The sequence below is a fragment of the Pleurodeles waltl genome, chromosome 3_1, assembly GCF_031143425.1.
Source record: "Pleurodeles waltl isolate 20211129_DDA chromosome 3_1, aPleWal1.hap1.20221129, whole genome shotgun sequence".
Lineage (NCBI taxonomy): Eukaryota > Metazoa > Chordata > Amphibia > Caudata > Salamandridae > Pleurodeles > Pleurodeles waltl.
In genome coordinates this window covers 925,483,357-925,506,291 of record NC_090440.1, presented here as the reverse complement: position 1 = coordinate 925,506,291, position 22,935 = coordinate 925,483,357, and the positions used below count along the sequence as shown (strand labels likewise).

Below are 22,935 nucleotides of genomic sequence, written 5' to 3'. Positions count from 1 at the left end.
ACTCTGCCCCGTTGTGGTATGATTGTGTTTTGTTTTTCTTTTGTCCATGCCTCCCAGACATGATGCAGTATGTCTTCAGTTTTGTTGCTTGTGTGTGGTGAGCGGTTGGAAAAACATTTCTCCCCCCCCCCCCCCGCTTTCCTCACTGCCTTTCTTTCAGTGACATTCTATTCCCCTTACATGCTTTATTTTTTTAGGTTTTGCCTGTACAGTGCTTGTGCTTGTACAGTGCTTGTGCTGTGCTTACGAAATCTTTTGCAATACAGCCCGCCATTACTTACCATTCTTAGGCTTCACCGGTCATCCTTGTTTTCTTGCTTCTCACTGGACAGCAGCTGCTTTTCACCTCATCAGGTTGTACTTCCTCTCTTTCCTCTGCTTCGGCTGTTCCCTGGAGTTTGGACCTAGTTCCTTTTCTGGTTGGTGGTCTGTGACTCGCAGTCAGTGTCCTTCCAAGTTCCTTTCCCACTCCATACAAGTGCATGTGTTCAGTCTTTGCACTGCCAATGTTTGTTCTCCAAATCAACTCCCGCCCTCCCACTGTTGTTTCCCACACTCCCTTGTGATTATATACCATCCCCCTCCCTCTGTTCCTTTTTTGTTTTTCTTACAGTTTTAGAACTTGACCCGAAGGTATTGGAATGTTTTACATGAGCACCACTTTGATTGTAGATGGACACAATCACAGAGAGTTCAAGTGATTTGCTCAGAATACACAGGATGTTGAGCCTCCCACTGAGACTCAAACCCAGTTCCCCAGCTTCAAGATAGCTGCTCTAGTGCTTGCAACACATTCTCTCCCCTCTTCATAGCATACAATATGGCTGACACTCCTTTGGAATGCACAATTAAAACGCCTTCCCATTACTTTTAAAATGGGACACTATTAAATAAGCTGCTTGACATCTTGAAAGAAGCACCTTGGCCCAACAATAAGATTTTCTGATCAGAGCCCATCTTTTTACATAGTAAGCAGACTATTATTTAGATAGTTGGTTAACATGCCGTACTATTTGTATCTTATTGGTCAAGAGAGGCTTGTTAAGGTAATTATTTGGATTGTAGTTAAACGAGGAAATTGTTCCTCTTCTATCAGCTTTATCTCCTGCAGAAGTTTGAAGATTGTTGCTTGTGTATGTTCTCCATTTATGTAACTTGTACTGCTCACACTGACCTAAATTATCTCAAGGAACTCTTAAGGAAGTGTGCTCTACAAATATTTTAAGTTGCAGTTCAGCAGTGGCATCGCCTATGGTACTTAGATTAATTTATTTCCTACTACGTGGTCAGTTATTTTTCTACCAGATTGTATGAAACATTAGTTGGGGTATGTTTAGGCAGTGTTGGTTCTCATTACTGCAGCAGAATCAATTTGGGTTTGCTTCTACAGACGACTGTGGAGTAAAAACATGTCTATCTTAGTTTCTGTAGGATCTAGATGGAACATAGGGATAGTTAGAAAGGTCTCTACTTCCCAATGACTGGTTAAAAACTTGGCAATAATTATTGTAAAATGGCAACAGCATAACAAACCACATTCTCTAATGGGACTCAGTTACATTTTTAATTTAGCCACGAAGCGGTGTGGTAGTCTCCACATAGGCACACTGTAAGGCAAGATTTGGAGAACGTGCTGCATCAGTTGTAGCAGTAATCAGGGTTCGAAAAATCTATTCCACCACTTGCTAGAGGCTGTGCTATTTTTAGGTTCCACTCGACCCTTTTGGTGATTGGGCAAAGAACAGGTGTTCTGTTCAGTCAAAAACTGAATTAGCAATTAAGATACCTTTAAATCTTCTTCTTGTCACATTTGCTGTCTTCAGAGACAGAGGTCAAAAGTCAGTTTGTCTTCTTGCAGTGCAAATACTTTTCCTTGTGACTGCAGAGTTCCAGGATTTTGTAAGGTGAACTGTCCACTATGTAAAATGAAAGGCTTTTGGTATCTGGCTTTTCCTAACACACAACATTTATATTACTAAGTCAACTTTACAAATATTTCAAAATATATTTCAGTAGCTGTGAAAAACCATTTTTTTCTACTGTGATAAAATATTTTAATAGAATGGAAAAAAAAGTCAGAACACTTTACTTGGTAATGTTCAAACAATAAATGTTTTCTGAAACCCAATTTTCACAGATTATTGTTAATACACAATATAGTTTTATCAGTAAAGCTGCAAGTTAGTGGGAAGGTTTTTGGACATTTCTTGGAAATTTGTCATCTGTAAATGATAGTGCACTACCACATCATGCTTTAGATATATATTTATTAAAAGTGAGTGATACACTCCTGGCCTGATGGCATAAATGTTTTGATCTTTCAGTTTTCCCATTTTGTGAGGTATTGCTTGCCATGCAATCACTTTTCTGCCCCCACTAAACATAGTAAAACTGATTTTGGCTAAAGGGTTCCTCCCCGTGGCCTAGCCACTATCTTGTTTTCACTGTGCTCTCTATTGTTTTGCTCCTTCACCCATTGCCCAAGGGATCTTCTAGCCCAACTTACATCTAGGAGGTCTTGTTTCAGGACCAGGAGGTGAAGATTTTGTCCATCTTGTACTATGCATAGCACACCGTGGATAACTGTTGTTTGGCAGCTGGCAGTCACGCAGGCTTCACTGCGTTTTAGGATTGTCATTAAACTGATTCAGTTAATGTCTTGTCAACCATTTCTGTGCGAGTAGAGCCAACTGAAAATATTTGAATGGGCTTTCTCTACAATATAAGAGAACTAGGTGCCGCTGGAAGGACGTCATAAAGCACTCAGATTTGCTACAACTGTATCCATGTGTCCCGGATTATGTTGCTCACTACTTACTCTCCTTCTGGCACCTGAGATATAATTATCTAGATTGAAGGTCAATTTTATTAATTTTCAGTTTTACGCCTGTACTTTTTTCTCATTTTAGAATTTTGCAATTTTAATAAAATGCGATTGACGATCGGTTGGGTAAATTGGTACCAAAATATTAAATTCTGTGTTTAGGTACTTATAAAAAAAAATATATATACTGTTATCTCAAAAGCAAACGTGCTGTGTGTGTAAAAAAACAAACAAATAAAATGCTACAGTCATGTTTGCCACTGCATCTGGCTCGCTGTGTTCATGTGGGTTCCACAGAGTTCTGTGCCATTTAGAACACCTATTGTTCGTGTTCCTGCTTTAAATAATGTTTCCTGTAAAGTGTTTGATGTACCTTGCTACTAAGACTTTGCTCGCTTAAGTAACTAAACACTACTTTAACCCTTTCTCTGGTTCACAGACTTCCTGTATCATTTCTCGCAAGCCGTTTTTATTCAAAAAGCTCTTCTAAGGCCCTCTGGTATAAAGTAGTATCATTAACAGGTACCCACTGGCTTAAAAAGGGTGCTATGGACCTTAATGCTTACGATGAAAATGAGCACCCGATCCCTTTGTGTAGCTTTAAAAAAAAAACGCATGCTGTAGAATCCCACTAGAAATGCATATTTTTCGAAAAACAGTTACCTGGGAAGCATTCTCGTTCTTGTGTGCAGCTCAAAATCACCCACTCTGCACTGACTTGTGACATAAACAATATTGCACCATATAAAAACTCGGATCAATGTCAGTTTCGCTCATGCTAGCGGACCGACCGTATCTGTTAAATAACAAATGTAAATATCACTCAGTAGAAATGTCACCCAACACAAGTGTAGTAATGTCCTCTGTTATCTTTTCAGACTCTGCTACAGTATGCTGGAGAGCAAAATTCTTCAAAGAATACTTTGCATTTACTGGAAGTGTATCGAATCTCTATTCAGTACTTTGCCAGAGCACGGCCATTTCTTGCACCCGAGTGTGAAGATGTTCTTATGGTACTTGGGAAGCTGGTGCTGTAAGTAGTCACTTTTTCAAATTAATGACGTTTTCCTAAAATTATAACAAAAACGTTTGCTGTTTCTGCATGCATTGTGTACACTATGTCCAGCTGTGGTTCTCTGTTGTCAAGCAGCTTTATGAAACCAAAGCAGTTTTCAGAAGGATTTGTTTTACTCCCTCTGGTTCTACAAGTAAAGCAAATATCTAGTTGCTTAGCTAAGTAGGTTTTGGCAGGTGTTCTGCAGAAAGGCTCCCACTGTATCATGGTTATTCTGTTACACCTTCTGTTTGGATTGTGTATTTCTGAAGAGACCATGGTAGACCTAATAAATAAAACATCCTATTGCAAACACACAGTGTATTTCTCAGTGGGAGGGTGGAACCTTTGGATAGTCAGGCATGATTGTGGGTTTTACTTGGTAGGGTTTCGTGGGATAAATTTAGTCTTTCATATAGAGTTAGATTACCCAACTTTTAGGAAGCCTTTGGGCTGAAATATCAGGTGAGTACTCTTAAGCTAACTGTGTCAATGTGGGGGAAAGCTCCAACCCAGAGCCAAAATGAAAACCTCTAAGAAAAGTATGTGTTGTGCCACACACGTGCCTGGATCTCCCATTCATCGTGGTCCCATCTCTTAAATGTCCATTTTTCTAGCCTCAAGTTAAAATTGGAATTTGCATGCAGTCACTAATTTAACTAACAATATGTTCATAGCATGCGTGGTTGTGGGTGAATGTCTGCATACTCCTGCCCTCTAGTGTTGGGGTCTGCAGTAAACAATTTGTTTTGAGGCACATCACTTGCTGCGATTCCTCCCTTGGTCCACAATTTACCATAACACCAATACCACCTCAGATTGTTTTTTTTTCTGCTTTCTGGATCGGAAATTTGAGTGCCAGCTCATAGGGACAAAGTATTTATCAGGTTCTTTGAGATTAGCCTGTGAGGTTTCCATTCCTACAACTTTGAAAATAATTGTTGCTTATTCAGCACCTGATCGAAGGCATCTTCACCGACACGGAACCCTCTTTTGAGACACAGCATCAACAATCTCTCAACGTGCCATGATTGGATACCCTGTTCAACTCCCATCAACTGTTTTTTTTAAACTTTCAGGTCCTATTCTAGAGAATTGACTATTGGGGAAGTAGGTTGTTATTGAATGGACACACTTTCAGTTTTGTCTTGTCTGCGCCCCTGGTCAGATCCCCAGGGCATGTGCAACCTCTGTCTCACCAGAGTATGAAGAGGCTGCCTGCTGAGCCCTCCACTGCAAGAAAAACTTCTGGCACTAGCAAGAGGTAAGTTAGGCACATGATGAAGGCAACAGCAACATACCTTCTCTGAGACCCACAATATCTTCAGGCAAGAAGATCTATTTGGCACTGGGGAGGAGGAGGAACCAAGCCCTGTGTTGGGGAGGGAGGACTAGGTCCCAGAGACAATATTCTTTAAAGGCTCCAGCATCAAGCAGGAAGAGGCTGCACACCCAGCCCTGAAGTACTTGGGGCCAAAGGTCAGGCACACTCCTGAGGCTTCAGTCCTACTACAGATACAGCAAGACCAGTCATATTGACTTTCAACGGGCCACCAGACAGACAGTGCTCCGCACCAAAGGGAGTTGGGCTTCGAGTTCAAACTGTAAAGACACCTGCCTTGGAGTTTGACTCTGCTATCGGACACCACTCCAATCCGAGGTTATTCTTCAATGTGGAACTTATATCCACCTAGAGTTGCTCAGCCATGCCACCATTGATGCCTCCTTGGTATCAAGAAGCTGAACATCCAGCTTTGTACTAGAGTTGAGACTAACACCAATGGAACCCTCAGTGCCGAGATCAGAGACCACCGATATGTATATCAAGCTGCAGCTACTGAAAATCCTCAACAGGAGGGAGAAAATGATATTCGTAGACCCCCTCCTCTGGAAAGCTTCTTGCCAAGCCTGGAGTTCCAGAGCCTACACATCCCTAAGAAGCAAAAGTGAGCTTTCGCGGAGGACTCTACCTTTCGAGCCGCCTACTCTTCCAGGGCCCAAAAGAGTTGGAGACACTGTCGTGAGCCTGCCATGCCTTCCTCTGCAGCTTGGTTTTCTCCATAACTGCTGTCACCTCCATGGCCTTGCATGCCTTCTCAGCCTGAATCAACATAGTCCTTTCCCTGAATCTCTTCAGACCCTGGTTGTCCTTGTCATCCTTAGAAGTTCTACAATGAGCACTTAGTGTTCTTGGAAAGGGATGACCATGGGAATATTAAAAAATAGATCTCACTGATGAATCCGCCCCCCACTAATCTCTCTCCATCTGATGACACCATTGCTTATGCAGTAATCCAGAGGACTGCCCACTCAATGTAAAGAAGCACGTGTCCAGGATGAGGATGATTTCCACGTGGATACTTTTTCAAATACTGAGGAATGAGTGCAGTCCCTCCCTTATTAGAGTCTGCACATTTTTAGAAGCCTTTAGAAAATTAGGTCGTCCAAATGAAGGAAAAAAAATCTGATCTGCTCCAGGAGGTCCATTGTACATCCATGGTAAAGATACACCTGACTCACTAGTTGTACCCACATCATGCAAAGGTGTTTCAGAAGAAGCAACAAAGTACCTCTCTGTCTGAGAAAGCGAGAAATGTATATTTGTTGCCCACAAGAGTGTGGCCTTACACTAGCTGGTTTCCTCCTCGACCGGCATCATTGTGGGGGAAATGCAAGACACCATTAAACGTCTCACTGAGGCACACAGGAGGAGAGAGCAAAATCATATAATGTGAACATCAGATGCACCGTGGATGCTGCAGACACCTAACATCTGCATCTGCCTACGCTGCCATACCTGGCTCTGGATCTCCAGTTTCTGCCCTGCAACACCACCTTCTTAATGTGTCCTTTGATGAGAAACACTGCCTTCAGCTCTCAGGTCAGTGAGATGGCAGAAAAAAATTAATGACCTGGACGTTGTTACATACATACATACATACATACATACATACATACATACATACATACATACATACATACATACATACCTGTCCTGCGGTCCTCCACACAAGAACCACCTTTCACGTGCCCAAGCCCAGACGCAGATCCAAGGCACAAGCATCCACACAAAGGCAGGGTTTTAACTTCATCAGCAATCCTTTCAAGACATGCAGCGTTCCAAAACCTTCTCATGGAGTGGTTAGAGAAGTAGTAGTCAAGTGCCAAGCCAAAGTAGATCTAACCAGGGTATCAAACTGCAAAGCTGTGACTCCTGAGGGCCCCATATTCCCTACCTGTCAGTAAAAGATTATGGTTCTTTTTGCCTCAGTTGGACACAATTTCCTCCGATAGATGGGGGGTCGCAATAGTATGAGAGGAGTACTGCCTGGATTTCCACACCACTCCGCCAAACATTCTGCATCAATGCCATGCCATCAACCCAGATAATTTTCAGCTGCTCAGAGAGGAGGTGCAGGGGCTTCTGGATCAAGGAGCAGTCGGTCTATTGCGCCCATATAGAAGGTGAAGGAGTGTACCCTCTATTTCTCAACGCCAAAGAAAGAGGGGTCCCTCTGGTCATTCCTCGACCTTTGGCTGCTGGACCACTACATCCCGTTGAAGCACTATGACGTGGACACCCCGCAGGACATCCTCAAAGTGCTCCAAGTGCTTAAACAAAGGTACTTTATGGCAGTGCTAGTCTTAAGACACCTAATTGAACATTTCCTCCTGCCCACTACCTGTACCTCCGATTTGTGGTATGTGGGCAGCAGTACCAAGTCTGTTTTCTACCCTTCACAGTCACTATGGCGGCACAGATATTGAATGTATTTAGCAATAGTGGCCACGCATCTGTTCAGAAATGCCAGTCATGTCTTTAAATACCTAGACAGCTGGCTAATCAAGAGCAGCAACATACAACATTGCCTAGTGCACAACTCAACAGTGTTCCACATGCATCCACTCACAAAGCTATGTTAAAAGCAGAGGGTCAGTGGGAAGATATAGGTTTTCAAAGGCCAAACCTCTACATGCTTTTCCATGGTGGAACAGCAATAGTCCTCTGCGCCTTCTGCAAGTGACCATTGTCTGGAAACCTCCCTCATGGGGTTGGAACTCCCCTTCACCAGATGAACATTCAGGGCACTTAGACCCCACAATATTAGGGCTGTCATGTCTGCTCTGTAGAGCTCTTGGTCATCTGTCTAGCTGTAAGAGCTTTCCTCAAGCTCATCTTGTGCAAAATAGTTCTTCTAGAGATGGAAATCATGAAGGGCACCTACTCTATTCTGAACCATGTCCAATGGCCTTCCTCACTCATCTCCCCCCCCCCCCCCCCCACACACACAAAAAATACTCCAGGTGTCTACTTTCACAGGAGATTTTTACATTGCAGTGTTGGAACAATATATATCTGTTGGAGAAGCAGTTGCCAGAGGCAGATAATTTTACGAACCTGCTTAGTGGGGTGCATCAGTAAGTTCATGAATGGTAGCTGAACCCACAAGTTCTCCAACGGTACTACCATTAGTGCTCACTGTGAGTACTGACTTACTCACCACCTCTGTGCATGCAAAACGTCCAGGTTTGGTTCCCTTTTCTACAGTCTAGGCAGTGCTCTGTGGTTGAACTAGTCTGCGGTATTTACTAACCCTTTTCCTTCTTTCCCGCTCACTGTTGCTTGTTGAGGAAAATGAAGTGTAGTGACACCATCCATGGTGCTGCGTGCTTCTGGAGATGTCTGGCAGCCCATGTGACAAATCACACCTGAAGCTGATCCTTCTTGGACTCTGACCCAAACAGCTCAACCTAACAATTTGGCACCTCAAGACCTACGCAGCAAAGTGGAATAGCTGTGTCCACTACTGCAATAGACCTCCCCCTCAAAGTCTCTGCCCAAGATATTATTTGATACCTGGTACATCTTCATCACAGCAGGTTAGCTTACACTCATGCCCGTCTACACTTGGCTGCAGTCACAGCATGCTTTTTGAACAGGGAACAAACTTCCCTTTTCAAAATCTCTTTTGTTGGAGCTGTCTCCCAAAACTTCACAATCCACCCCCATTGAAATTTGAACATAGTTTTTAGTGGTCATTGGCTCACCATTTGAACCACTCTACTCCTAGAATCTGACGTTTTTGTCATGGCAAAGGATGACCACCTTGATATTAATCAAATGCATCAGTATGTTACAGGGTTTAATCATAGAGTAACCTGTCCACACAAAGACAGGGAGGACCTTAGAACTAGTAGCAAATTCCTGCCAAAGGTAGTCCCACCATTTCACATTATTCAGACCATCAAGCAGGCCTTCTTCTTCCTACACACTATTTAAATGTAAAGGCTTTACATAAACTATATCAGTGGTTCTGAAACCTCTGATCACAGGGCTCATGAGCGTCCGTGAAGCCAACTCTGGGAGTCCACGAGTGCTTAGAAAAAAAAAAAAACCTTAACAGATTCAAAAAGTGTGTATACAGCAAAGTGTACAGTTAAACCTTAAAATGTTTTGTAAATGTGAAGGAGTTGGAGGCAAAAAATTACGTTGGTATCTTCGGATAGATTTGTGGGAGTCGTGCAATTGTCTCAAACATAACGTACTGTGAACTATGAGTGCTCTCAGTTGAATTTAGAAATGCGCCAACCTTCCCATTAAAAATATATTTTTTATATTCGTGAATTAAATAACATATTACATCATTTGTGCATTTATTTCATGAATGTTTGTATATTTTGTATATTTTGTGCATTGTTTTGCAATTCAAATCAACATTTCATAGGCTTGCATCCCTAGGTTCAAGTAATGACTAAGTGGGGTGTCCCTGGATTCTAAAAATGATTCAGTGGGGGGGTCCCCGGGTTCCAGTCGTAATTAGGATGGGGTTCCTCGGAAGTCAAAAGGGTAACCACCACTAACTAGATGATGAAAATGCGGTCCTGTAATGTATTGCCAGGTCGTTGCCCCACTGTGAAATGAAACCACTTTTTGAAGCTTTTGCCAAACCTCACTTAAGACACCCAAACTCCAAATCAAGCATTGCAAAAGGGGTTAAGTGCATACAAACGTGCTATGCCAAATCCTTGCACACATTTTCTGGGCCTCCTGAAGCACATTATAGATGCAGAAAAGGAGTCACCATGGCGATCCTAGGTAGTATCCCTTTAGTTGACATCAGTAAAGCTGCCACTTTGCCAACTCCACCAACATTCTTTCAACACTACTGTGTGGACATCCAAGCTAATCATCAGGCTTTAGTTGGATAAGCTGTGCTATGAATATTATTTTAAACATCTGTATCATCTGCTTGCTACCCACCACTTTGGAAAGAAACTATTTGACAGTGTAATAATCAGAACATATGTAGCTACAGCCACTCATGCTATAAATGGAAACTATTTCTTACCTGTAACCTATCAGGGACTGTATTACAAACATTGCCCCCGGGGGTGCAACAGGCGCGAGCCCGTTTTTATAGCCTCTGGGGAACTGTAGTATTACAGAAGAGTCTGATCCCTATTTTAATATAGACACTGCCTGCCCTGTAAGGATGTTTCCTCACTTGCATACTTTCCCTACATGCATTGGGGTGTGGTCCTATGCAAATGTGGGAAACGCTTTGATTTTGTGCCCCGCCGTGGTATGTACATGGGCGCAGAGGCAAGATGTCTGTGAGGAAGTGCATGGAATGGAAAGGGAGTGTGGTCCAGTGGACCTGCCACCCTGTTCACAGCAGGCAGGTGAACTTGCTCTCAGCACTCACCATCAGAGGATCTCTGTTCCTCCTTCAAAGTGCAGGTGGGTTCACCTGCAGTGTGAAAACCGAGCACGTGCTTCAGTCCGCCAACTCATCTTTCACTAATGTGCTGCTCCCAGGCAGCAGCAAGTTCACATTTGCCTTGGGTGCAACTCATTATTGATTGGGCAAACTGTCCCTGTTTTCTGCACTAAGTGCTCCAGTTTAAAAATGCACCACAGTGTCCTGGTCAACAGTATCAAAGGCAGCTGAGAGGTCCAAGAGAAGTAGTGCAACAACTCCATTGTGGTTGACTGTGTTTTTATGATCATCCCAGATTGCTATGAGTGCAGATTCATTGCCTCTCCCTGGGCGGAATCCAGTTTGGTAGTCTGAAAGTTAAGAGTTGTCTTCAGTGAATTGTGACATCTGAACGAATGCTGCTCTTTCTATCAGTTTGCCCAGGAAAAGTCCATTTGTAATTGTTCTGTAGTTGTTTGGATCATGCGGGTCCAGGTTTGTTTTCTTTAATAACGGGCGTATGTATGCCTTTTTTAGGTCGTCAAGAAAAGATCCTTTAGTTAAAACGTTATTGATGATTCTTCTTACAGGTCTGGCAGCAGAAGTAGATAAAAGAATGTTCTTGAAGATGTGTGATAAAGGTCAAAAGGGCAGCCGGAAGACCTGCTTGCTTTGACCAAATCCATAAATTCACCTTGTGATATTTGTTTGAAGAAGTGCAGAGGCTAGGTTGTTTTACTCTTGGAGGGGATTTTAGGAAACGGGTTGGTGCTGATGGTTTTCTTTTTTCTTTCGTTTTAAAAAGGAGTCCAATGTTTCTGCCTTGGTTGTGTAATGAATTGCCAGTTTGTGAAATCTTGAGTAGGGGATGACTGACTTCCATGCATTTAGGTTTTTGAAATTCATGGAGAATTTTACAAATTTCTTTAGATGCAGATTTAGCTTTTTGGATTCAGAGTAGTATATATTTGTTTTTTATTTGATTGATGATTTGTACATTCTGTTAGCTCTGTATAGCTGAAGCTTGTCTTGAATGTTGTTTTTTTGCCAGGTCTGTTGCAGCCTTCTGATTTATTGCTTTATCTTTTTTTTTTAGCTCTGTGCTTATCCAAGGTGTTGGTTTTATTTTGTCCTATTTATTTTTTCTGAGTGGTATAAGGATATCGAAAGCTTTTGGCCTATTGGGTTTGTCGAACCAAATGTTTAAGTCCCAAAGAATGCATAGGTTGGAGTATAATGTTATACGGTTTGAGATTATGTCTAGAAAAGTGTCTGGAAATGTTGAATTGTTAGGTGTAGGTCTATAGAGGAGGAGAAAGTTACAGGAGGAAACTGGTGCAGAGGGGGCCTCACAACCTTGTATGGAAAAGTTGTCTGTTTTACTGAGATGTATTGCCTGTTTGAATTTAATAGCTAGTGCACCTCCTCTTTTGCCTACACAGTTTTGTGTGATGGTGAAGCCTGGAGGAACAGCTTCATGCAACACTGGGGCCATGTTGTCCTCTCCCAACCATGATTGTTATAAATAGTAAGTCCGGTTGTGTGTCAGTGAGCAGGTTGTAGATGTGGTGCTATTTTTTTTTTAGAGTGATGGACCATTTATGAGCAGACAGTTAGAAAATCTGTGTTTATGGAGGTGTCATTTTGTTTTGGAGAAGGGTGAGCAGTATATTGCGAGCTGGTAGCAGGTGTTTGTGATAACTGTATGAGGGTCACAATAGTCTTGTTTTTTTATATAGTGTTCCTCAACCAGCAGGCTTAGGAGGCATTTTGTTGGGTATGTGTTTTGGTGGGTAGACTTGATGGCTGGGAGTGATATGACAAGGGGATGTGAAGTTAAGAGTGGCCTGTTTATTTTGTTCATGTCTGCTTAGTGTGGATGGAGTATTGGTTAGGGGTGGTGGTCGAGCATGTGGATCATAATGTAAGGCTCCAAATTGTGCAATGGATAAGAGGTGGGTGAATGAATGTTGCTGTGTTGGGGTGCTTGTGGTAGATGTTTGTGAAGAGTGAGAATTTACGCATATAGGTTGTTCTGGATTTGTATTATTTGTGTAGTCATGAGGGTAGGAGTTGGTGTGACAGAAAAAAATTATGAAAGTTTGTGTTTTTTTTGATGTGCTGATGTGTGTGGTTTGTTTTTGTGAGATAGTGAGAGGAGATGTTGATGTAGTGGTTTTCTGTGAAGGGTTTGTATATAATTTAGTGCTGGTGAGTGGGATTAGAATATTACAGGGTGTGCTGATGTGTTTAGGAGAGTGTATGAGGTGTGTAAGAGGGGATGGATGAGAGTTGGGTGTGTGTGTGTGTGTGTGTTTGATTTGATCACTGGAAAATGTAATATGTATGGTGGAGTGTAATTGTATGGTTGTGTGTAATCAATGAAGTGAGGGGGTGGGTGTTTGTAGATGGTTAGTGGAAGGCTGGGTTTCGGTTTTGTCATGATAAAAAGGGGTCTGGCAAGAAGCAATAGAGGGTAGTGCTTTTGGTTTGTAAACAGGGAGTGTCTGACAAAGTAATGTATAATGTGGTTTTGTGTTGTGTGGGTGTTGGCTTGGATGTGTTTGTGGTAATGGAAGGAGTTGTGTTTAATGTGAGAATTAAGGTGTTTTAATGTTTTAGTTGTGGTAGGTGTGTGTGTGGTATGTGGAGTTTTGTGCTGGTTGAGGAGACAATGCAATCTGTATGATGTTTTTTTGTGATGCATGAGTTGGATGCCTTTGCTGCTATTGTGTTTGGATGTTGGAGCATGTGTAGGTCGTTCCACCTAGGGTTCCCCCTACACCTAAACATTGTCCTCGCCGACTCATGGGTCCCCCATTTGAACCACTCCATTCATGTCCACTTCAATACCTTTCTTGGAACGTAGCTTTCTTAGTTGCCATCACATCACTCTTGTGTGTCGTGAGCTCCAGACACTAACCTTGGTAGGTAGGTGGGTGGGGGGAGATCACAGCTGCGCCCTTGGCTCGCAAAATTCGTGCTTCACTGTGGAACTAGCAAAGAGGCTGGACTGGCTGAACCTGGTGGCTGACAAAGGGAAAAGCACTGTGCCTGCTTGTGGAGAAATTGTCTCCGGAGCCCAGCAAGAGCATGGACGTCATTTAAGGGTCACCTGGGGAGGTGGTGGGGGAGGGGGGGAGGGGTGTGTCACAGCTGCGCCCTTGGCTTGCGCCTTGCTACCGCTGGCCTCAGAGGTGGCAAAGTCAGTGCCTTGAACATAAAGGCAGCTCATATTTAAAAAAGGATTTTAATTGTATGTTGTGTGCGCTTTCAGGTGGGTGTGCGTTTGAGTTTGCATGTGAGTTTGTGTGTAAGCACCTGTGAGTGCCATTAAGGAACAAAGGGCGTATGATTGGCGTGCGGTGCCACTTCCACTACTCATTCCATTTGGTGAATTGATGTTAATGAGCAGGAGACTCAAAGGGTCAGTTGGCTGAATCTCCTGTTCCCAGCACAGTTTAAGAATTTTACTTGAGCATGATGGTAGCCCAGAATCTTTAACATGCCACTAACTGCTGCTGTGGAGCACCAGAGACCAAGACCAAATGCTCAAACTTGAATGTGAGTCTGCTACACCTGAGAGAGTTGTTGGAGTGCTGCTTGGTCGCCCAGAAGACTAGTGATCACCCAGGGAAGGATGTGGCTGTGACAGCAGTACAAGGCAATTGACTGGTAGTCTAATGGTGACCTCAAGGGATATCGACCCTGTGGCTAGGACTTCCTCACCCCCTCCTTAGACTGAGTAGTTGCTGCAGGAAGACACAGTTGACTGTATCTCATCCACAGGATCTTTGAACATCTTCAGCCTCCTGCATTCCTTGCATCAGGACCAATTCCATAGGAAACCTACTGCAGTGAAAAAAAAGTTATTTGAACTGACTGAGGACTGCTTCGCCTGGAGAGGTAACTGTTTCTGAGGACCTACCTGGTCTCCCTGCATGGCTCAGTGTCAGAGTTGGTCATCCAAAGTGTAGTAAAGTAGCACCTTTCTGACAGCTACCCCACTTTTTGCCTGGTGTCAGTGTGTTTAGGCTGTAGTACACTGGGGTCCTGCTAATCAGGGCCCCAGTGTCTGTACTCTGTCATCTAAATGTGGTTGCTGGTAAACATTTTACACCCACAATTGGCATATTGGGGCACCCATGTAAGTCCCTAGTATATTGTGCTTAGGTACCCAGGGCATTGGTGCACCAGTGGTCTCCTGTGGGCTGCAGCATATATTATGAAGCCCATGCAAACTGCCTGCAGGCCTGCCATTGCAGCCTGCATGAAATAGTGAATGAACTCTTCACTTCAGATATAAAGATTGCCTTATATTGTGGTCACTGCACTTGAACACTGTAAGTCACCCCTGTGGTAGGCCCTTCAGCCCAAGACAGAGTGCATGTTCCTAAGTGTGAGGGTACACCCGCATGAGCGAATTTCCCCTACAAACCCAAGACTCCATTCCTTGGGCTTTGCAAGTGCGGTGAAGCCATCTTAACTACCTAGTGTCTTCTCCGAACCTAGGCATGTTTGGTATCAAACATGTTGGAATCATGCAGCTACATTGATTCCAGTGCTAGTTGCATGATCACTTGTATTCTGGGGGATTCCTTAGAGGATCCCCCATTTCTGGTAGTGAGCCTAACAGGGTCTGGCTGCCAGCCCACGCTGCTGCTTACCACTACACTGTTCTGCCCTCCTGCTGACGAGCCTAACTCAAGCAGGTGGAAGGCACAACAAAGTATTTCCTGTAAGGGAGAGTTGAAATAGGTGTCTCGGGCTGGGGTGGCCCCTCTGAGTGCCACCAGGCTGCTTTGAAGGGCACATTTGGTGCTCTCCTTGCATAATCTAGTTCAGGAGCACAAGGTCTCTGCCTGCATACAAAAGCAAGAATGAATCTCCCTTGGAATGAAGGAGTCACTCTCCTGCACCCCCAGCACCGCAAGATGACCAGTTGGTAGAACCTGCTGCCCCACGGACCACATAAGGCTCCGCTCACAGGTAGTGGTTATGTGGTCTTGTCTGGGTCCAATGTGTCTTCTGGCCAACTTGGTAGACAGTGGACCCTTGCCGCAGCCACTGGAACGGAACCCTTGTGCACCATGACTGTTGCTCGTGTCAAGGCTTATTGGCTGTTCCTTCCAAGAGATCTACTAAAAAGCCCAGCTTCCAGCACTCTGCTACTCCAGATTCAGCTTCCACTCTGCAGCTCTTGCGGACGTGGGACTCCTGAATTGTTGTGCTGCGGAGGCCTTCCTGTGACTCCCTGAGCCTGCTGCCAGTGGGTCTCTCATGGGGGCTCCTCTGACTCTGCCTGACTTCCGCACTTCTGAAGGCCTGCCCTGACTCCCCTCCAAGGGTTGAGTCAGTAGGACCTTACTGGTCCTACAAAATCTGCAATCTTCCTTGCCTTAGCTCTCTGCATTTGCCAAGGCTTGTTGGTGGTCCTGCTGGCTACTGACCATTCTGCAATCCAGCGACTGGCGTGGGACAGCTTGGGGTGACTCCATGGGTCTCTTGCATCCCCCTGGACTCCGCAGCTGGACTCCTTCCCTTTCTGCCCTGCAGGAACTTCACCCCCAAGAGGGTGGGCATTGCTTACCTGCACCGCCTGGACAAGTCTGAGTGGTCTTGACGCTGTCCCCTTCTTTTTCAAACTCTCCACATCTGGAATCCATCTCCTGGTTCCACCAGCCTGGTCCACAGGTCTCAGCAGTGGCTGTACAACTGAGGCTTCCATTGACTTCACTAGGGTTTCCTACGCCACTTCACCCATATGCACTTGGGCTCCCTGGTGAAGGTACTCCAGTGTTCTGGGTATCCACAAGTGGGGGCGCACTGCAACCTTCGTTTACCAACTGATTTCTTCTGGGTCCACTGGGGAGAGTCCTGAATCCATAAATATCCAACTGCAACAGTCCTGCGTTAGCCTATGGGACACCTGGCTCGATAAACAGCTCAGCACCTGGGTGTACACCATAACACTTCCACACAATCACTTTCCAGTACGTCATACCTGTACTGCAGCAAGGTGGCAGTTGTGGTGTCAGTTGTGGCTTTTGTGGTGGGAGTTGCTGTGAGGGACGCCTACTTTTGCATCCCGATCCACCCTGCACATCTCCAGAACATCTAGTTTATAGAGGTTACCTAGCCGTTTCAGTTCAAAGTGCTGCCCTTTGGGGTAACCTGAGTCATCCACAAGACTGCATAGACTTCTTAAAGAAGCAAAGCCACCTTTAACACAAGCTGCATATGCCTTCATATGGAAGAGATTCTGCATATGGTTTTCATCCAAAAAATAAAGATCCTGCCACAAGATGTTATTTTTCAATATCTACCACATTTGACACAGTCTGGCTTGCAATTCTCTTCTATAAAAGTCCACCTGGCAGCTCTTACTGCATTCAGAAAATGTCCTTCACAAACTTCTTTTTCAAAATCCCGGTCATCAAGGATTTTTTACAAGGTTTGAAAAAGGTCTTTCCTCCCATTAAGCATATTTCTCATTCATGGGAGCTAAATGTAGTCCTCTCACGCCATATGCAAGATCCCTTCAAACCCATTCTTAAAGCCTCTCTCCAACACTTATCTTGGAAAACTGCTTTCCTGGTGGCCATTACATCTGCCTGCAGAGTTAGTGAAATCCAGACACTCTGTTCACACAAACCATACACCATGTTTCATTCTAAGAAAGCAGCCATGTGAACTCATCTTAAATTCCTACCAATGGTTGTTTTCAGATTTCCATGTCAATCAATAATTTTCTTTGCCTACGTTTTTTCAGAATCCTTTCACTCCAGCGGAAAGATCTCTCCATTCCCTGGATGTGAAATGAGTTCTTAAATTCTACCTTGGCAAAACACGAAGCATTTGCTAAGCAGACCAATTGTTTATTAACTTTTGGTCCTTTTCGCAGAGGCTTAGCCACCTCTAAGCAGTCCATTTTGCGATGGATAGTGTTGTGTATTTTAATATGTTATCAAAAAGCTATTAAAACACTATATACTAGACCAAAAGATCACTTTACCGGAGGAAAAGCTGTTACTCTGCTGCTTTGTTGTGCAATATTCCTATTCCAGAAATTTGTAAAGCTGTAACCTTGAAGTCAGTTAGCATATTCACTAAACACTTCTGCCTATATACCGATGCTAGAGCAGATGCTCAAGTAGGGCAGGCTTTCCTCAGAAATTTATTTGCATGAAATTTTCTAGTTCATCCTCTGTCCTCTTCCCCCCCCCCCCCCCCCCCCCCCGCCCTGCTCCCCATAGGGGATAGGCTTGCTATTCTAGTCAGTCAAATTTCCATGATAAGACAGAAGCAACCCTCTGTCCTCTCCAGGAGAACAGAGAGAGGTATTGATTCAAACTGTACAAGTCTGATGTCACCTTCAAAAGAATTGAAGCAACTACCTCCAGCTGTGCATGATTAGATACTGGTGGTCTCTGAGCTGGTAAAGGCACAGTCTGTTGTTTTTTTTATTTTTATTTTTTAAATTTTTTTATAAAGCCAAATGGCAGCCTATGGGGCTACTCTGTCCTCCTCTCTATTCTCTCTATCATGCAAAAGGGGTATTGAGAGAGATTCATGCTGCTAACAGATTATTCTCAAACTATAATGTGCTGGCCCTTATTATTTAAAAATGGAGAGTTCAGCCAGTGTGGCCTATGTACATAGGCTGCATTATCTGTCCACTTATTAAGTGACTGGCAGGCCTTCCTGAAGAAAGGCAAAAACTTCCACCTAAGAAGATATTTTGAAAAGGTGCTCTGTGGTCCCCACACGTGGGTGGGACTACTTTGTGTTTGACTTTTCATGGTAATTCTCCTGTGTGAGAATTGGAGTTACAGGTAAGAAACAATTACTTCTGAACCTCAGCCCACGCAATCAAAATGTTGACTGACAAATTTCAGTTACCATTGACAGGTGAAAAATACCCCCCCCCCCCCCCCCCCCCCCCCCCCCCCCCCCCCCCCCCACCCCCCACCCCCCCTCACAATCTCCCATAACTACAATATTCTATCTGATCATTGATGCAAATTTATGGCATACTAGGATATATTGTGAAATGCAGTTTAAAAAAAATATAAATAAAAAAACACACTCAGTTTGCTTTCACAAGGATGCTTGATTTTATAACTTTTCCATAGAAACAAATATGCATGTAGCATGTGTTGTTGTAGATGTACATGCTGTGCATACTCCTGCCAGCTATTGTTGGGCTCTGGCAGTTGCAAGTTGTTTTGGGGATTTGTTCGTGAACTAATAGGTTCACTTTTTATATGTTGATAACCATGGTATTTTAATGAGAAATGACACTAGCCATTGTTGGCCCAGTCACCCTTTCATCTAGACAATTTGATTAGCAGATGAAATTAGTAATTTAGTAAATGTGTAAGATTCAGATGACAATTTGGAATTGTTGACCTTGTTGTTAAGATGTCTTGTTTTGTAGAGCGGTGTTTTCAAATGACCTAATTTGTATTTTAGGAGTTGCTTTGAGATGCTATTGTCTGTGCCAGAAAGTGAACTGAATTGTGAAGAGTGGTTACTATTCCAGCAGACTCTTCAGGTTAGTATGCTTTACTGAAGCAGTTTGTAATGTGGTTTATGCATTTAGGATGTAAAAATTAGTTATTTCATTATTCATTTCTTTCTGCTGCTTGTACAAAGTCACAAACGCTCCTCTTGATTATCAGCTTTTCATGATAATCATATAATTCAAACATATTTCTCCCCCTCTCAAACTTCATTTTTCAATATAGGGCAAAAACAAAGTAATACAAGACAAATGTATCTTTAATCACACTCTATAACACAAAATGATATAATCTCATAAAACAATGAAGATCTTAATGAGACAATGTCTGATCAGTTAATTATACACATCGACTAGAGGTGACCCTGGATATCCATGAATCTCCAATGATAACATTTAAAAGCACAGTGCCTACAGATTGTGTTTGAAAATATTTTCTACTTGTTTCATGTTTGGGGAGGAGGAAAGTTGTGTGTGGTCCCCCCCCCCCCCCCCCCCCCCCCCCCCAAACCACACACACACACACACACACACACACAAACATAACGTTACCATATATGTGAATCATCCATGTGAATAATACAGCAATTTCAAATAAATGTACAATGCAAAAATTGACAATTGCAGTGGGACATAACTACAGTTTTAATATGCAAACACTACTGTTACTCCTTTGTTTAAACACTTTGGGGGTGGTGGAGGAGAACAATTGCTCATGTTAACAAAACACTGTATGAGGAAAACCATATATTCTATTAATTTTCTGTGGTATGAGTTGCCCATTTGTATCTGCTATAATCATGCTACCACGCATAAAATCAAAAGTGCCCTCCTGATAATGCTCAACAGCACATTCACGTATAACAAGTCAATGTCACAAAATCTCAATTCATCTTAGTAAGAAAGTTTGCCTTTTTGACATGGTCCCACCTACTTTTTGATCATTGTTACTTGTTTTTTGGACTGAGTTGCACTGGGTCTCTCCATAACAGGGCTCAGTTCAGGTAACAATTTGTACAATTGGCATCTGCTTTGCCACTCTTGTAATGCCCTGTGCTTGCGTGTGAGGAACTCACCCCTGTACATGAGTGAGGTTGGTGGTGTGACACCCTGTGTGAGGGTGGTTGGTGTGAACCCCTTCCCCCTGTGCAAGATGGTGGTTGGGGTTGGGGGGGGGTGGGTTGGGGTTGGGGTTGGGGTTGGGGTTGGGGTTGGGGTTGGGGTTGGGGGGGGTGGGTTGGGGTTGAGGTTGAGGTGGGGATGGCGGGGTGGGGATGGTGGGAGAGAAGGAGGAAAGATGGATGAACCCAAAACCCCCCCCCCCCACCCCACGTGTGTGAGGGAAGTGGGTCTGATGATTATTTCCCCCCCCCCCCCCGGGTGTGTGTGAGGGAAGTGGGTCTGACGATTACTAAAGGGGGCGTGTGAGTGCAGTGGGTCTAACGATCCCCCCCCCCCCCATGCGTGAGGGAAGTGGGTCTGACAATCCCCCCCGCCACCCCTTGTTGTGAGGGAAGTGGGGTCTGATGATCCCCCCCCCCCGGCGCGTGAGGGAAGTGTGTCTGACGATCCCAGCGCCCCCCCCCCCCCCCCCCGCGCGTGAGAGAAGTGTGTCTGACGATCCCAGCGCCCCCCCCCGCGCATGAGAGAAGTGTGTCTGACGATCCCAGCGCCCCCCCCCCCCGCGCGTGAGAGAAGTGGGTCTGACGATCCCGACCCCCCCCCCCCCCCCCCCGCGCGAGGGAAGTGGGTCTGACGATCCCGACCCCCCCCCCCCGCGAGGGAAGTGGGTCTGACGATCCCGACCCCCCCCCCCCCCCCCCCCGGCGAGGGAAGTGGTCTGACGATCCCGACCCCCCCCCCCCCCCCCCCGCGAGGGAAGTGGGTCTGACGATCCCGACCCCCCCCCCCCCCCCCCCGCGCGAGGGAAGTGGGTCTGACGATCCCGACCCCCCCCCCCCCCCGCGCGAGGGAAGTGGGTCTGACGATCCCGACCCCCCCCCCCCCCCCCCCCGCGAGGGAAGTGGGTCTGACGATCCCGACCCCCCCCCCCCCGCGCGAGGGAAGTGGGTCTGACGATCCCGACCCCCGCGCGAGGGAAGTGGGTCTGACGATCCCGACCCCCCCCCCGCGCGAGGGAAGTGGGTCTGACGATCCCGACCCCCCCCCCCCCCCCCCCCCGCGCGAGGGAAGTGGGTCTGACGATCCCGACCCCCCCCCCGCGCGAGGGAAGTGGGTCTGACGATCCCGACCCCCCCCCCGCGCGAGGGAAGTGGGTCTGACGATCCCGACCCCCCCCCCCCCGCGCGAGGGAAGTGGGTCTGACGATCCCGACCCCCCCCCCCCCCGCGCGAGGGAAGTGGGTCTGACGATCCCGACCCCCCCCCCCCCCCCGCGCGAGGGAAGTGGGTCTGACGATCCCGACCCCCCGCGCGAGGGAAGTGGGTCTGACGACACACCCCCCCCGCGCGAGGGAAGTGGGTCTGACGACACACCCCCCCGCGCGAGGGAAGTGGGTCTGACGACACACCCCCCCCGCGCGAGGGAAGTGGGTCTGACGATCCCGACCCCCGCGCGAGGGAAGTGGGTCTGACGATCCCCGACCCCCCCCCCCCCCCCGCGCGAGGGAAGTGGGTCTGACGATCCCGACCCCCCCCCCCCCCCGCGCGAGGGAAGTGGGTCTGACGATCCCGACCCCCCCCCCCCCCCCGCGCGAGGGAAGTGGGTCTGACGATCCCGACCCCCCCCCCCCCCCCCGCGCGAGGGAAGTGGGTCTGACGATCCCGACCCCCCCCCCCCCCCCCCCCGCGCGAGGGAAGTGGGTCTGACGATCCCGACCCCCCCCCCCCCCCCCGCGCGAGGGAAGTGGGTCTGACGATCCCGACCCCCCCCCCCCCCCCGCGCGAGGGAAGTGGGTCTGACGATCCCGACCCCCCCCCCGCGCGAGGGAAGTGGGTCTGACGATCCCGACCCCCCCCCGCGCGGAGGGAAGTGGGTCTGACGATCCCGACCCCCCCCCCCCCCCCCGCCCGCGCGAGGGGAAGTGGGTCTGACGATCCCGACCCCCCCCCCCCGCGAGGGAAGTGGGTCTGACGATCCCGACCCCCCCCGCGCGAGGGAAGTGGGTCTGACGATCCCGACCCCCCCCCCCGCGCGCGAGGAGGGAAGTGGGTCTGACGATCCCGACCCCCCCCCCCCGCGCGCGAGGGAAGTGGGTCTGACGATCCCGACCCCCCCCCCCCCCCGCGCGCGAGGGAAGTGGGTCTGACGATCCCGACCCCCCCCCCGCGCGCGAGGGAAGTGGGTCTGACGATCCCGACCCCCCCCCCCCGCGCGCGAGGGAAGTGGGTCTGACGATCCCGACCCCCCCCCCCGCGCGCGAGGGAAGTGGGTCTGACGATCCCGACCCCCCCCCCCCGCGCGCGAGGGAAGTGGGTCTGACGATCCGACCCCCCCCCCGCGCCGCGAGGGAAGTGGGTCTGACGATCCCGACCCCCCCCCCGCGCGCGAGGGAAGTGGGGTCTGACGATCCCGACCCCCCCCCCCCCCCGCGCGCGAGGGAAGTGGGGTCTGACGATCCCGACCCCCCGCGCGCTGAGGGAAGTGGGTCTGACGATCCCGACCCCCCCCCCGCGCGCGAGGGAAGTGGGTCTGACGATCCCGACCCCCCCCCCGCGCGCGAGGGGAAGTGGGTCTGACGATCCCGACCCCCCCCCGCGCGCGAGGGAAGTGGGTCTGACGATCCCGACCCCCCCCGCGCGCGAGGGAAGTGGGTCTGACGATCCCGACCCCCCCCCCCCCCCGCGCGCGAGGGAAGTGGGTCTGACGATCC

General features: G+C 47.1%; 1 protein-coding gene across 1 annotated transcript in view; it reads left to right on the top strand.

The window, feature by feature from the left end:
• RLF (RLF zinc finger) overlaps positions 1-22,935 on the top strand; it is a 281,556-nt gene that overhangs the window by 98,176 nt on the left and 160,445 nt on the right. The window contains exons 2-3 of the mRNA XM_069223919.1: positions 3,703-3,857; positions 19,055-19,136. Coding sequence (XP_069080020.1) covers positions 3,703-3,857; positions 19,055-19,136 — 237 coding nt within the window. The remainder of the gene's footprint in view (positions 1-3,702; positions 3,858-19,054; positions 19,137-22,935) is intronic.